Below are 16,487 nucleotides of genomic sequence, written 5' to 3' on the forward strand. Positions count from 1 at the left end.
TTCATGTCTCAAACACTCTGGGCACCATTTTTTTCTCTGAATCAGTCTTTGTCTTGGAGCATACAAGCGAAGAGAACGTCACTGTCACAAAGGTACAAAGAGCTTTGAAATCAAAGCCAGGGCATTAGTCATCTCTGGTGGTTCTTTGTGCGTTATGGAACATGCTGAGAGTGAAGCACTGGGAAAAGGTCAACACAGTGAGGCTTTGATTACCACCTCAGCACCACACCCACTTTCATTGGCCCAACAAAGAGGAGTGGGATCCACTTTCTGCCCAGACACAGTTGCCTCACTCAATCACTTGTCTTTGTATCACCCTCTCTTTTTCTCTGTCATTATATAATACTTGCAGCAAATAATACTAAGTTCATGATGATCATGCAGACAGTGTCCAGAATCTGAATTAACTTGGGCCAACTCTTTGAATTACTTAATTCTAGGGGAAGGACTCAGTCTTCATCTTCAGTGACCAAAGGAAGGTGGATGAACACACCAGAGGGTCCAAAGAGCAGCCCACCCAGACCTCTTCTGACCCCTCAGCTGGAAGGACTGCGGCACAGCGGGGGCTGGAGATTGAGGCCCAGGAGAGCCACCCGAGCAGTGGGGTGCAGACGGTGCGAGCAGCCCTGTTTGAGAACGTGGTGGAGAGACACAGTGTGCTGCTGATGGAGGAGGACAGAGCGCAGAGCAACACAAAGAGCTGTCCCAAGAGAAGTGTGTCTCTCAAACTGGGGGATGGGGAGAAAGGCGGCAGCCTGGTCACCTCCCCCTACCGCGAGCCTGTCTCCCCCTCTAGCCCGCTTCGTGTGGAGCACTTGTTTGACACGGTGCACGCGGTGGGAGAGAGGAGAGCCGTTAGTGAGAGTGTCCCCTCGGCTCAGCTGGAGGACAAGGCCATGACCCTCCGTTCCAGGCATTCTGATGGGAACAGGCCAGCTAGGGCTGAGCCAGTGGAGAAGAGACCTGCTCGGGTCCAAGGAGACCTCAATTCGGCTCAGAGGGGAGCACCAGCCTCCCAACATGAACAGGGACCACGCTACCTCAGGGTTGGAGCTCTGCAGAAGTGGAATACTGCTGAGGTGGATAGGGGGGCAGAGGTAGAGAAAGGAAGGGAAATGGAAAAGGAGAGACACATGGAGAGAAAGGAGGAGGAGAAAGAGAGGCAGAGGGAAGCGGAGAGGAGGATGCAAATGGCTGTAGAGAGGGAGAAGCCGAGAGAGCAGGACAGGGAGAGAGAGGAAGTGGCAGCACCGAAGCGTTTGAAAATGCTGGAGGCAGATGAGCAGCCACCCAAACCCAGGGCCACCTACTTTGCTCTGACTGGTCAGATCCAGGAAGTCATATCCCATGGGGATGAGGGAACAGAGAGAGGGGACATGGAAGTGCCCTTTGAAGATTTCTCTGTGATGTCTGGACAATGGGGTTCTCAAGGGAAGGTAAAAAGGAACCCCTCTCTAGGCAAAACTTTTGGGAAAAGCTCCCAAGGTCAAGAACAAGAAGAGGAACTGATGGAGAGGAAGCAAACACAGGCAAGGAAGAGAGAAACGGCATGGGACAGAAAGACCGGGCTGGAGGAGATGGAAATAGAAAAACAGAAACAAGTCCTTGAGAAAGTAAGAGAATTGGAGAGGGAGAAAGAACGTCAGAGGGAGAGAAAGGAGTTTGAGAGGGAGAAACAGAGACAGCTGGAAATTGAGAGACAGAAACAGTTAGAATATGCTAGAAAGAGAGAGATGGAGAAGCAGGGAGAGTTAGAAAGGGAGAGACAAAATGAGTTGGAAAATGAGACACAGAGAGAGAGGGAGAGACTGTGTGAGCTGGAGAGGGAGAGACTGTGTGAGCTGGAGAGGGAGAGACTGTGTGAGCTGGAGAGGGAGAGACTGTGTGAGAGGGAGAGACTGTGTGAGCTGGAGAGACAGAAAGAGTTTAAAAGGGAGAGGCAGCGACAGTTCGACTTAGAGAGACAGAAGAAGTTGGAGAGACAGAGAGTTGAAGAGTTGGAGGAAATAAAAGAAATGGAGAGAAGGCAACTGTTTAGGTTTGAAAAGCAGAAGCAGGCTGAGAGAGAGAGACAACAGCTTCTGGAGCTTGAAAAGCAGATACTGAGAGAGAATATGGAGAGAGAGGAGCAGGAGAAGATGAGACAACAAGCAATACAACAGGAGGTAGACCAGGAGAGACAGAGGGAGTCGGAGCGGGAGAGACAGAGGGAGTCGGAGAGACAGAGGGAGTCGGAGCGGGAGAGACAGAGTGTAGAAGAATTGGAGATAATAAAGAAGCTGGAGAGAAGACAACTGTTTGAGAAACAGAATGAGAGAGAGAGACAACAGCTTCAAAAGCAGAGACTGAGGGAGAAGATGGAGAAAGAGGAGCAGGAAAATATGAGACAGGTAGCTAGACAACAGGAGGCAGAGAGACAGAGAATCCTGGAGAGACAGAGGAGAGAGAACCAGGAGAGGGGGGTGCTGGACTCCTTACCTCTCAGACCTAAAGTGCTGGATCTAGACTCTGTGTCTCTGGGTGTCCTGCACTCCAGAGGCAGTCCCCACTCCCCTGGTGCCCGATGGAAGCATCCATCTCCCCGGGGAGAGGACCACTACAGGCCTGGCATCCTGGACATAGACTCATTCAGGTCCCAGACCCAGACGCAGCCCTCGCCCACTAGAGAGGTGTTCCCTATCGCTGGCATCAAGGGCTCAGACCCAGGTAGTGGGGTGAGATCCCACACTCCAGAGAGGGACGTTAGCCGTAGGGCTGGTGCAGTGGGGCGACCCAGCCCAGTGTGGGCCCCCTCTCAGCAGGAGCTGTGGGAGCAAAGGCTAGGATTCAATGAGGAATCGGTGGACAGGCCCATGGCTGGACCAGAACCACCCAGGAAGCCTGCCAATAAACCCAGCCTGGAGCAGCTCCTCCATAGGCAGTTGGACAGGGCCACGGCCCCCATTCTGGTCCCAGAGAGACGCTGGTCTGGTATGCCCAGTGAAGCATCCTTCCCCAGGAGAGAGCCCTACAGCCCTGGGTCCCCCATGGAGCAGACCTGGTTCCCCCAGGACTCAGAGCCCCAGGGGCACAGGGTAGAGGCCAGAGGACAGAGGAGATCTCAGGGCTACCAGGTAAGAAAAGTATTTTATAGAGAGACCTAGGCTATGTGAGTGAATGGCATCTACAGAGCACAAAATTCAGTGAATTCAACTAGTAATAATGGCTAATTAAAAAAGGACCATTGCTTGCTTCTTTTTTTATTTGTATTGTTTTACTGCATTAGGTGAATAACATACTCAGACCTTTTGGCTTTCGCCTTCTTCACAGTGTAGGTTAAAATCTTACAATCAGGAACAACTTTTGCTTCTAACCGGGTTAGTAATCTGCCAATCAGGGATGGCTTCTCTCGTCTACCTGTAATCAGGGCTCTCCAACCCTGTTCCTGGAAAGCTACCCTCCTGTAGGTTTTCATTCGAACCCTGTTCCTGGAAAACTACCCTCTAGGTTTTTGCTCAAACCCCAGTTGTAACTGACCTGATTCAGCTTATCAACCAGCTAATTATTGGAATCAGTAGCTCTCAAGCAAAAAGGTTGGAGTGACAATCTACAGTACAGTAGCTCTCCAGGAACAGGGTTGGAGTGACAATCTACAGTACAGTAGCTCTCCAGGAACAGGGTTGGAGTGACAATCTACAGTACAGTAGCTCTCCAGGAACAGGGTTGGAGTGACAATCTACAGTACAGTAGCTCTCCAGGAACAGGGTTGGAGTGACAATCTACAGTATGGTAGCTCTCCAGGAACAGGGTTGGAGTGACAATCTACAGTACGGTAGCTCTCTAGGAACAGGGTTGGAGAGCCCTGACCTGTATACATGTTACAATCACAAAGAAAGTACAGAATTGTAAGATATGGGAGCGGGCTCAGAAGGCAATTGGGAGTGTCAGACGTGAACCGTTCAATAATCAATTACCTTAGGTGTACTTTATGAGTTAGCCCCACATATTTATGAACAGCTTGGTGTCCTTTGTGGCAAGCTATCTCATAAATTGTTATAAGGTATACCCAAGTAAGCGGACACCTAAGGCAATTAAATTGATTCTTTAATGGTCCATGCCTGATACACTACATGGCCAAAAGTATGTGTGACTTTCAACATGGCACCGTTATAGGATGCCACCTTTCCAACAAGTCAGTTTGTCAAATTTCTACCCTGCTAGAGCTGTCCCGGTCAACTGTAAGTGCTGTAATTGTAAAGTGGAAACATCTAGAAGCAACAACGGCTCAACTGCGAAGTGGTAGGCCACACAAGCTCACAGAACAGGTCTGGCGAGTGCTGAATCGTGTAGCGTGTAAAAAATCTTCTGTCCTCGTTTGCAACACTACCGACTTCCAAACTACCTCTGGAAGCAATGTCAGCACAATAACTGTTCCCGCGGGAGCTTCATGAAATGGATTTTCATGGCCGAGCAGCTGCACACAAGCTTAAGATCGGCATGCGCAATGCCAAGGTCGGTTGAAGTGGTGTAAAGCTCGCCGTCATTGGACTCTGGAGCAGTGGAAACCCGTTCTCTGGAGGGATGAATCACACTTCAGTCGCTGGCAGTCCGACGGAAGAATCTGGGTTTGGCGGATGCCAGGACAACGCTACCTGCCCCAATGCATAGTGCCAACTGTAAAGTTTGGTGGAAGAGCGATAATGGTCTGGGGCTGTTTTTCATGGATCAGGCTAGGCCCCTTAGTTCCAGTGAAGGGAAATCTTAATGCTATGGCATACAATGACATTCTAGACAATTCTGTGGTAACAGTTTGGTTAAGGCCCTTTCCTGTTTCAGTATGACAATGCCCCCAAGCATTAAGCGCGGTCCATGCGAGATTGGTGTGGAAGAACTTGACTGGCCTGCACAGAGCCCTGACCTCAACCCCATCAAACAACTTTGTGATGAATTGGAACGCCGACTGCATGCCAAGCCTAATCGACCAACATCAGTGCCTGACCTTGTGGCTGAATGGAAGCAAGTCCCTTCAGCAAGGTTCCAACAATTAAATGACTTAAATGTAAATGTAAATAGTTGAAAGCCTTCCCAGAAGAGTGGAGGCTGTTATAGCAGCAAAGGGGGGACCAACTCCATGTTAATGCCCATGATTTTGGAATGAGATGTTCGACGAGTCGATGTCCACATACCTTTGGCCATGTAATGTACTCTCAATTGTCTTCCGTGCCCACTTCCATATCCTATAATTCTGTATGTTTTGTGTGATTGTAACATGTAGACCAGAGAAGCCATCCTGAAGACCATTAGAAGCACCTGAACGGTGCTCACCTGTGTTCCCTAGAAAAGTTGTTCCTGATTCTAAGATTTGAACCTGCACACTGAAGGCAAAAGCCGAAACATCAGTGTGTGTTGTTCTCCTAATGCACTAAAATAATCTTTGTGTGCAGACCCATCTCCCTTTTTACCTATGTGAATATAACCAGAACAAGGGCTTTCGTGTAAACGTTCCATTTAATTCTACTATCCCTGTGTCTTAGGAGCTGAACCGAATGAGGTCCCGCAGTGTGTCCCGTCGATCGGCCCCGTCTGAGAGTGCTGTGGAGGGGAGCCTGTCCAGGATGAGGAGCAGGAGTGCACATAGAGAGAGGGACCGACAGAGCTGGGTGAGTCATGATGCTTCTGTTTCCATGCACACGGGTATAAACACACACAATCCCCGAATTTCTGACTCAAAGCTGGACGAGTTTCAGAAATGAGCTTCTGCTACAGTGATATTAACCTGCTTCAACATGGTAACAATTGGAGCCCCCTCGGTTCTATGTTTAATCAACGTTTCCTTTCGAGCTGATTCTCACAGAAGACCCCAGTTATTTGGAAGAAATAAGCTTGTATATAACTTCAGTTGCTGGGTTTGTTGGTTGGTTGTGTGTGTTTTGTTACAGTAGGGTGGAGTAGGAATGCAGTTAGTTCACTGGGAGAGTTGAGTGCTATGCGGAGCACTGGGAGTAATGAGTTGATGAGTAATGTGAAAGGCATGGTCTCACTCATCTCCACCCTCTTTCACCTCACATAGCAGAGAAATTGAGGCCAGATATGTTCTCAGGTCTGTAATTCAGGATTGTCATTAGCTAATACGTGCATGTACTGCTCACTTTGACAGCATCCTGTTTGCATAGCTGGAGGAAGGCTCTGCTGTGAAATTGGCCGTAGTGATATTGATATTACTTTTATTTAAAGCTACAATATGTAACTTTTTTGCGTGACCCACAATTCACATAGAAATGTGAGTTATAGATCTGTCATTCTCATTGAAAGCAAGTCTAAGAAGCGGTAGATGTGTTCTATGTGCGCTATTTCTATGCTTTACGTCTTAAGTTTAGTTTTTCCGTCTTTTACTTTCGGTTTTGTACACGAGCTTCAAATAGCTGAAAATACAATATTTTTGGTTATGGAAAATATATTTTACAGCGGTGTGGATGGTACAATGATTCTCTACACTTTACTTGCTTGTTTTGTCACATAAACTGAAATTAGGCGCACTATTCGAATTTTAGCAAGTAGTGCATCTTTAAAAGGATTGGACCCTTTTATTCAATTTTCACCTAAAATGACATACCCAAATCTAACTTCCTGTAGCTCAGGACCTGAAGCAAGGATATGCATATTCTTGATACCATTTGAAGGGAAACACTTTGAAGTTTGTGGAAATGTGAAGTTAATGTAGCAGAATAACACATTCGATCTGGTAGAAGATAATACAAAGGAAAAAAACATGAATTTATTTTTATGCAAGAGAAAGGCCAATATATGACTTAGGAATCTAGGCGCAATTTAGATTTGACACTAGATGGCAGCAGTGTATGTACAAAGTTTTAGACTGATTCAATGAACCATTGCATTTCTGTTCAAAATGTTGTATCAAGACTGTGTGCCTAATTTGGTTTGTTAATACATTTTCATGTTCATAACTGTGCACTCTCCTCAAACAATAGCATGGTATTCTTTCACTGTAATAGCTACTGTAAATTGGACAGTGCAGTTAAATCATTTTTAATCCAAGCTTTCTGCCCATATCAGATATGTCCTAGAGGTCGACCGATTAATTAGGGCCGATTTCAAGTTTTCATAACAATCGGAAATCTGTATTTTTGGGCGCAGATTTGCCGATATTTAAATATTTTTTTTATACCTTTATTTAACTAGGCAAGTCAGTTAAGAACACATTCTTATTTTCAATGACGGCCTAGGAACGGTGGGTTAACTGCCTTGTTCAGGGGCAGAAGGACAGATTTTCACCTTGTCAGCTCGGGGGATCCAATCTTGCAGCCTTACAGTTAACTAGTCCAACGCAATAACGACCTGCCTCTCTCTCGTTGCACTCCACAAGGAGACTGCCTGTTACGTGAATGCAGTAAGCCAAGGTAAGTTGCTAGCTAGCATTAAACTTATCTTATAAAAAACAATCAATCATAACCGCTAGTTAACTACACATGGTTGATGATATTACTAGATATTATTTAGCGTGTCCTGCGTTGCATATAATCTGACTAAGCATACAAGTATCTAAGTATCTGACTGAGCGGTGGTAGGCAGAAGCAGGCGCGTAAACATTCATTCAAACAGCACTTTCGTGCTGTTTGAATGAACGCTAATAGCGTTTCAAACGTCACTCGCTCTGAGCCTTCTAGTAGTTGTTCCCCTTGCTCTGCATGGGTAACGCTGCTTCGATGGTGGCTGTTGTCGTTGTGTTGCTGGTTCGAGCCCAGGGAGAAGCGAGGAGAGGGACGGAAGCTATACTGTTACACTTGCAATACTAAAGTGCCTATAAAAACATCCAGTAGTCAAAGGTTAATGAAATACAAATGGTATAGAGGGAAATAGTCCTATAATTCCTATAATAACTACAACCTAAAACGTCTTACTTGGGAATATTGAAGACTCATGTTAAAAGGAACCACCAGCTTTCATATGTTCTCATGTTCTGAGCAAGGAACTGAAACGTTAGCTTTCTTACATAGCACATATTGCACTTTTACTTTCTTCAACACTTTGTTTTTGCATTATTTAAACCAAATTGAACATGTTTCATTATTTTCTTGAGGCTAAATTGATTTTATTGATGTATTATATTAAGTTAAAATAAGTGTTCATTCAGTATTGTTGTAATTGTCATTATTCCAAATAAATAAATAAATAGAAATCGGCCGATTAATCTGTATCGGCTTTTTTTGGTCCTCCAATAATCGTTATCGCCGTTGAAAAATCATAATCGGTCGACCTCTACTATGTCCTGGGAAATTTTCTTGTTACTTACAACCTCATGCTAATCACACTAGCCTACATTAGCTAAACCGTCCCGCGGGGGGGACACCGATCCTGTAGAGTTTTTAAGCACCTGTCTACATATCAGCCTGTGCTACAAAGGATTCCATCCAGAAACAAAACAAGTTTATATCGGCCCAAGTGTAAATGACTGAAAGGGAAATGTTTATAAGCATACCAATATATTCATTATATCAGAAGAAAATGAATGGGGGAAAATTTTTGCTTTGATTTGATAAGGCACGGCTGCCATCCCAGTGTTACTCCATGATGAGTTTTTGCGTGTGTTTCTGTCACCACCTGCTGGTCTGTGGTTGTTGTGTAATACAATATGTTGAGAGCCTGAGTGGTGCAATTACCACAGGGATTCAGGGTTTCCTTGAGCCGGTAATAGCCGGCGTTTGGCCGTTTTTTGTATTATTATTTTTTATTAAAAGAAATGCCATCGGGAGAAGAAAAAATCCCATTTGCAAGAATAATTATTTTTAGCCAATTTATTGATGGAAATACCAGCTGATGTAAATACATATGACTGGCCATGCTTATCGATCTATAGGTTCATTTGCTTAATTTAGTGGAATTAAATTGGGGCGTGTGTACAGTATATTCGTTATGTATCTTATTTATCACACACATATAGAGCCTTTGAGCGGAAAATCTGTGAGACAGTGTGAAAGCTGCTGCTACAGCATCTCAAACAGCAAATGCCTAGGCAACGGGAGGCAGGCTTCATCCGCGCGTTACGCAGCACGTTGCAATGAGCTGGAGGCATTATGCATTTTGAAAACACACTTGTCTAAAACCTGAACGTTTTACTACATATTATGAGTCATGTCTTACCTTGCTTTAAAGTAGCCTAGCCAAAATCAATTATTTTATACAAGCTTTCTTTGGCTGCTTAGTAGCCAGAGGCACAATCCTAGTCATATTAGTAAGCAGCCCGTGCTAGTTGTTGCATATTAGATCTCCCTTCTTTCTAACAGATATTTTCATCTCTGTCACATGAAACCGCTCGCATGCGGTGTGCTTTTGACAACAGTGTTTTCCAGCTAATTGCATTATGGAACGAACATTCGCGAGTAGCCTACTGCATTGTGTGGATTGCTGCACTTATAATGTGAAGAATTAATAGTTTGAACATTTTAAGCTAAACATTCTGATCTGGCTCATTTGCTTTTTAATGTACATTTTTTAATGTAGCCTACTGGTTCTATGAATTTGGGAAGCATCGTCCACAACTGTCCCAGATTCTGTTTGGAATTGAGTATTTCTTTCTTGACAAGCTGACCAATAGAATAGGTACATTTCTCTATTATGGGGGATAGTAGATTGACATAGGCTAATGATTTTGCTGTTTGTTACTCGTCTTGTTGGCGGAGGGAAAGTAAATATGGACAGTTATTCTAACATGTTCAAAGTGCACATCTGAATTCGGTAAGAAGGACCACACATCGTTGCATTCTCTGTTAAGATGAATTACCATCATTTACATTTGATTTCTGTCATTTTGAGCACCGTAGGTGGACGCCGTAATTAGGTTATACACCCAATCAATGTACATGGGTCTGGCAAATTTCTCAAATGTCCAGTAAATTAAAATGTTGCCAGTCAAATGTCAGACGCCACATTTTCTCAATGGAAACCCTGGGATTCTAGTTTTTAATTGTGTAGAGCAACTGGAGACACCAGTGTGAAATACCTGGTCTAGACTGAATTACTGACATAAGTTGTGGGAAAAGGTGTTTTATATAATTTCAGTTTGGGGGAACAAGGGGTTTCATTAAAGATGGGAAATTCCTTTTCTATCAGCATGTGTTAATGACTTGCTGTTGTGATAGTGTTTTTCTGTATCAGTGTGGAGGTTAGGCCTGGTATGAGAGTGCACTATGGGAAATGTGTCTATCTCTCATGAGATCACACTGGTATGATCACATCATTACTAATGCCATGGTTAGAGAGGGCAGAGGAAGTGAAGAGAGGTAAAGACAGACAGATGGTCGCCGGGCTCAGAGACATGGTGTACTACATGAGGCTGTCCTGCTGTCTGAGGCTTCTACACTGGCTGTGGGTAAGTGATGGGAGATCGTTAATCAGAGCAAGGAAGCAAGTAGGGCTATGAATTGCCAAGGACCTCACAATACGATATTATCAAGATACTTAGGTGCCGATATATGTATTGTGATTCAATACTGCTATTTTTTGTTGTTGAAATTTGATGTTGCAAACATATTTCTCACTATGTCTGCAGCAGAGGGACAAGAGACAGCATGAGAAAATGAGTTTATCAGTTGTGGAAATTAAAGTGCTGAAAACATGTTGGCTCATTATTTAAAAAGAAGATGGAGAACAAGCTATAGGATGAAAAATAAGTGTTTTGGCACTGGTGGCGTCGACTAGGACTAGCTAGCAAAAAAACTATGATAATTGGAGTCAAAGTATCAATATTAAAATAATAATTGCAATATGTAAGTGTATTGATCCCCCATCACTAGAATCAAGGGAGAGGACAGACTAAAAGAGGCCTTCGTATAGCTAGGAATGTGTGGCTACTGGCTATTATACGTCTGATCGAAGCAAGTTATATTAGCCCTATGTATGCTTTGTTACGGTGGCTGGTTGTGCAAGTGTGACTTCATCATTTAAAAAAAAACTTGGTAATGCATATTTGAGTCATATTTTTTGCTGGTCAATTGTTATTAGCTTACATTTTCGTTCCTGCCGTAAAACCTTTTTCTCCGTAGTCAGTTGGTGTTGATGAAACTTGAGTCTATGTTTTTTGTGGAGAGAACTGTGATTTTCTAGCTATAGAATGGTTCGAGGAGGGAGACAGTTTTTTGGTGGCTTTAGATCAATGTTAGATCCAGACGCCTACCAGAGGGCACAGTTTGAGGTGCCACGTTTGTCTTGCAGAGTATATCTTACATACTAAGGCTTAACTCCGAGAGATGACTCTGGTAGGTACGATGGAGTTCTGAAAGGGGAAAGGAGAGACTTCTCTGATCTGGCATGCAGTTTGCATGAGTCAGGGAGCCATTTGTTAGGCAAACTCTGACACGCTGTCATGATTCCTCTCTTTAACCATGAGCTCACTGTGCTGCGGACAGACTGGCTGACAACCACAGTCTCAGCTCTCACACACAGCCACACCTGTCTCATCCCCTCTCTCTCTCTCTCTCTCTCTCTCTCTCTCTCAGGCATGCATTCTCTATCTATTTAAAGGTATAGGCTAAACAACATAAACATCCACCCATGAACTTGAACTCTTAGTTCCTATCACTATCACACACACACACACACACACACACACTTTCCCCATCCCTCCTGTCTTCCCACCCCTTCCGCCCTGTGCCGAGTGCTGACTATGCCTGTGAGAATTCTCTCTCGCACTGCAAGCAGAAACAGGCAAGAGAAACAGAGCACTGCAGAACATATATCACCCTCCTGCACTGCAAATCCGGGCCCTCCCTCTCTCCACTCCTCCCTCTCTCCACTTCTCCCTCCCTCTCTCCACTCCTCCCTCCCTCTCTGCTTCCTTTCTCCCCTCCCTCACTTAGTTCGCAAAGGTTTCTCCTTGAGCGTGAGTCCTGCAGCGCTGGGGACTAGTAGCAAGAGACTGACGCATTTGTCCTCCACCTGCCCGTACCTGCAGGGGAAGAGGAACCAGAGGGCGCTGGTCTCGTTTTGTCTCTTACGGATTCAACTTTAGCGTCACAATCTCCTCTCCTGTTTGTGCTTCTATACCCACGGCGCTGCTTTGCTGTTGGTGTGCTAGGTACTCAGCTGGAATAGGAATGAGTACAGCTCTCCCTCAGTCTGCCTGACACCAGCTGTTCTCTTCTGGACTGTAGTTTTCCTGTAAAGTTTTCCACCAGGAAGACGACAGCAGCGTGGATACCATGGGAGAGGTAGATTCATGGATTGTCTTCCTCTGTGATTCCGGACGTGTCAGAGCGACGGCTTCAGGATTCCGCTGTCAGGTTTGACATGTGAGGGGTATGTGTGTGAGATTTTGTTGTTGCTACTGAGGGTGACCATCAGTATGTGGCTGTGAAGAACCTGTTTGCAGACGGTGCAGTAGTAGATCTGCTGTGACCGGAGTCTCTACCAGCTGAGGAACTGTAGAACAGCCGTATATACACCATTTTGGGTTCCCCGCTACATAGTCTTGCCCTTCTGTATAACTGTTTATGGAAATAGGCATCTCACAGAAATAGACTTCACCTTAGCCCCAGATTCTAGGGCCATTGCTGCAGATGATGGACTGAAATGGAGCCATGACGGCACCAGTGGGACTCGACAGCACAGAGGCTCACTGAGAAGCACCGAGGGACAGTGACCTGGACTGCGAGCCTGTAGCCGGAGCCAAGTGCTGCATTGCTGCATGTTTTTGTAGACACTAGGGCATCTGACTGGCTGTGCCATCTCTTCCAAACAGCCCAGCTACTGCAGCATTAACCTAGCTACGCACCTCAGCAGTATCCAGGACACCAGCTCTGAACCTGGACATCTACCTGGCTCAAGGACTTTCCCTCGACCATATTAACACACTGGACTGCTCTGGACCTCCGCCTGACTGAGCGCTCTGTCCAGGCTTCATTCTGCAACGTTGGTCCTTTAGTGATCTGATCTAAACTGAGATGGAGTACCTGGGGGACAAGCTGTCGGTGGCCCAGTCCCAAGTGTCTGGGTGGATGGGGAACGTACGCCGCTCCCTGCAGGGGGCGCTCAGCGTGGTGTCCAGTGCGGTGGAACGTGGGGGCAGGGGGGCCGAGGACAGCCCTGGTGGCTTCAAGAGGGCCAACTCGTTACGTTCTCTGGCCTCTCGCAGCCGGGACTCTTTCCGCAGGTTCTCTCTGCGCAGCCAGCAGCGCCTGTCCCTACGCAGGCGTCCTGGGAGCAGCACCCCCAACACCCCCACCGCAGTAAGACACACTTTGTTTACACTCACCCCCCCCATCCATCCTCTCACCACCAAATGGTCTCCCATCAGTCACTACACATTCCAAGCACCTCAAACTTGTCAAGGCCTTCTCTATTTGTATGTTTCGTGTCTTTGTCTATTTGTGTTGCCATGTGATCTCTCTCTCTGATCCTGATAGTTCCTGAATGTTCTGCTTTTGTTCGCTTCTCAGTGCTCACCCCCCTCTGCGCCTCATCTGCTTGTCTCTCTCCTCCTCTGATACCGTCTTTGACATAACACTAACCTTAGTCTGTATGTCTGCACCATAGCTCCCATTCCAGCAGTGTCACTGGCTCCTTAGGGCATAGCTTACTGTGGGCTGGAGTTGGGTTTCTCGCTGACCCTCACTCTTAAACTATGGTCTGTTTTTACCCTTTACACTTGTGGGAATTGGCCTATATGGATAGGGCTACATTTAAATGTATCAATTGAAAGGGAACAGTTTTGAGATTATGGGACAATTATTAGACCAAAGTTCAGGACACAATAGTTCACCTGATACCAGACTGATTCCAAACATTACACTGTTGATTTTATGTGCATTTGACATTTAATGTACTTTTCGCCTCATTTGTTGAAAATGAAATCTGAAAATACTCTGGACACATTCAGTAACATGATATTTTCCTGGAAAATGTGGGGTAGGTGCAACATAAGACAAAATAATAACAAGGGTTTGACTGAGAGGACTAACTGCTGTCTCAAGTGTGCACAGTTCAAATCAAATCAAATTTTATTAGTCACATACACATGGTTAGCAGATGTTAATGCGAGTGTAGCGAAATGCTTGTGCTTCTAGTTCCGACAATGCAGTAATAACCAACAAGTAATCTAACCTAACAATTCCACAACTACTACCTTACACACACACACAAGTGTAAAGGGATAAAGAATATGTACATAAAGATATATGAATGAGTGGTGGTACAGAACGGCATGGCAGATGCAGTAGATGGTATAGAGTACGGTATATACATATGAGATGAGTACTGTAGGGTATGTAAACATAAAGTGGCATAGTTTAAAGTGGCTAGTGGTACATGTATTACATAAAGATGGCAAGATGCAGTAGATGATATAGAGTACAGTATATACATATGAGATGGGTAATGTAGGGTATGTAAACATTATATTAAGTGGCATTGTTTAAAGTGGCTAGTGGTACATTTTTACATAATTTCCATCAATTCCCATTTTTAAAGTGGCTGGAGTTGAGTCAGTATGTTGGCAGCGGCCGCTAAATGTTAGTGGTGGCTGTTTAACAGTCTGATGGCCTTGAGATAGAAGCTGTTTTTCAGTCTCTCGGTCCCTGCTTTGATGCACCTGTACTGACCTCGCCTTCTGGATGATAGCGGGGTGAACAGGCAGTGGCTTGGGTGGTTGTTGTCCTTGATGATCTTTATGGCCTTCCTGTGACATCGGGTGGTGTAGGTGTCCTGGAGGGCAGGTAGTTTGCCCCCGGTGATGCGTTCTGCAGACCTCACTACCCTCTGGAGAGCCTTACGGTTGTGGGCGGAGCAGTTGCCGTACCAGGCGGTGATACAGCCCGACAGGATGCTCTCGATTGTGCATCTGTAGAAGTTTGTGAGTGCTTTTGGTGACAAGCCGAATTTCTTCAGCCTCCTGAGGTTGAAGAGGCGCTGCTGCGCCTTCTTCACAACGCTGTCTGTGTGGGTGGACCAATTCAGTTTGTCCGTGATGTGTACACCGAGGAACTTAAAACTTTCCACCTTCTCCACTACTGACCCGTCGATGTGGATAGGGGGGTGCTCCCTCTGCTGTTTCCTGAAGTCCACAATCATCTCCTTTGTTTTGTTGACGTTGAGTGTGAGGTTATTTTCCTGACACCACACTCCGAGGGCCCTCACCTCCTCCCTGTAGGCCGTCTCGTCGTTGTTGGTAATCAAGCCTACCACTGTAGTGTCATCCGCAAACTTGATGATTGAGTTGGAGGCGTGCATGGCCACGCAGTCGTGGGTGAACAGGGAGTACAGGAGAGGGCTCAGAACGCACCCTTGTGGGGCCCCAGTGTTGAGGATCAGCGGGGTGGAGATGTTGTTACCTACCCTCACCACCTGGGGGCGGCCCGTCAGGAAGTCCAGGACCCAGTTGCACAGTTCCTAAGTCACTTCCATGTACGTTGATGACTCAAAGAAGAGTCTTCAACTAGAAAGGTGTTTTTAGAGCTCCTAACTGTGGCGTTGAGGAACTAGAGCGAACACACTTGTAGTTGTTTGGAACACAGCCCTGCATCCCCGCCTCACACAATTACTGATTTTTACGCAATCCAAAAACGGACCATTATGAATTGCCATTTGGGTCAGGTGGGCCTCATTTCTAAGTTTATTCTATTGCCAACATGACTAGCTAAGTTATAAAATAGGATCTTACAGTGTAAGTCTTTCACAGGGCAGTTCAGAGAAACAGATAGTAATTTTGGTGATCATAGAATGGAGTCATGAGTGCATTCAGATGCGTGGTCCACAGCTCATTTTCTACACAATAGAGAAACACAGAAACACATTCTGTTCTGAACAACTCAGGGTATGACGCCATGTCATCTTGTAACTGTACATCAAACAGAGATCATAAATGTTGACACTGTATACTAGATGAGTTTTATGATATGGAAATGTAACGTGCAGATTTGGACTTGGCTTGCTTGTATGACATCAAAGTGGTATTTATTATAATCCTCAACGTCTCATCTTTCAAAATACATCGATTCCTCATAATTTACAACATTTTCCTCATTCAGACAGCAATAATTTTGCAAAACTTGACCAAATTAGCAGGAGGGATGGTAGCAACTTCTGTTGTATTCGGCGCATGTGACAAATAAAATTTGATTTGATTTCAACTTGTCACGGTGCTCAAGTTCAGATCGGCTGTCACTCAGGAGCCCCTTAAGGCACTGCATCGCTGTGCTAGAGGCGTCACTACAGACACTGGTTCGATTCCAGTCTGTATCACAACCGGCCGTGATTGGGAGTCCCATAGGGCGGCGCATAATTGGACCAGCGTTGTCCGGGTTACGGTTTGGCCGGGTTAAGCAGTCATTGTAAATAAGAATTTGTTCTTAACTGACTAGCCTAGTTAAATAAAGTTTAAATCAAAAAAGTTGCGATACAGTTTGATTGCATTTTATGTAAGATTTACAGATTAGGCCTAGCTTGTTTGTGTGTCACTGAACAGGAGAATCAGTGTGTGCTGCCTGTGAGGAGAGGTT

At 45.4% G+C, this 16,487-nt stretch overlaps 1 protein-coding gene across 7 annotated transcripts in view; it reads left to right on the forward strand.

Moving 5' to 3' along the window:
* The window catches only part of LOC139545541 (uncharacterized protein KIAA1671-like), a 41,008-nt gene that overhangs the window by 8,957 nt on the left and 15,564 nt on the right, over positions 1-16,487 (forward strand). For all 7 annotated transcript variants that reach the window (XM_071353433.1, XM_071353435.1, XM_071353438.1 and 4 more), the window contains 2 exons: positions 441-3,113; positions 5,514-5,639. In XM_071353433.1, the coding sequence (XP_071209534.1) occupies positions 441-3,113; positions 5,514-5,639 (2,799 nt within the window). The remainder of the gene's footprint in view (positions 1-440; positions 3,114-5,513; positions 5,640-16,487) is intronic.

The sequence above is a fragment of the Salvelinus alpinus genome, chromosome 19 (assembly GCF_045679555.1).
Source record: "Salvelinus alpinus chromosome 19, SLU_Salpinus.1, whole genome shotgun sequence".
NCBI lineage: Eukaryota > Metazoa > Chordata > Actinopteri > Salmoniformes > Salmonidae > Salvelinus > Salvelinus alpinus.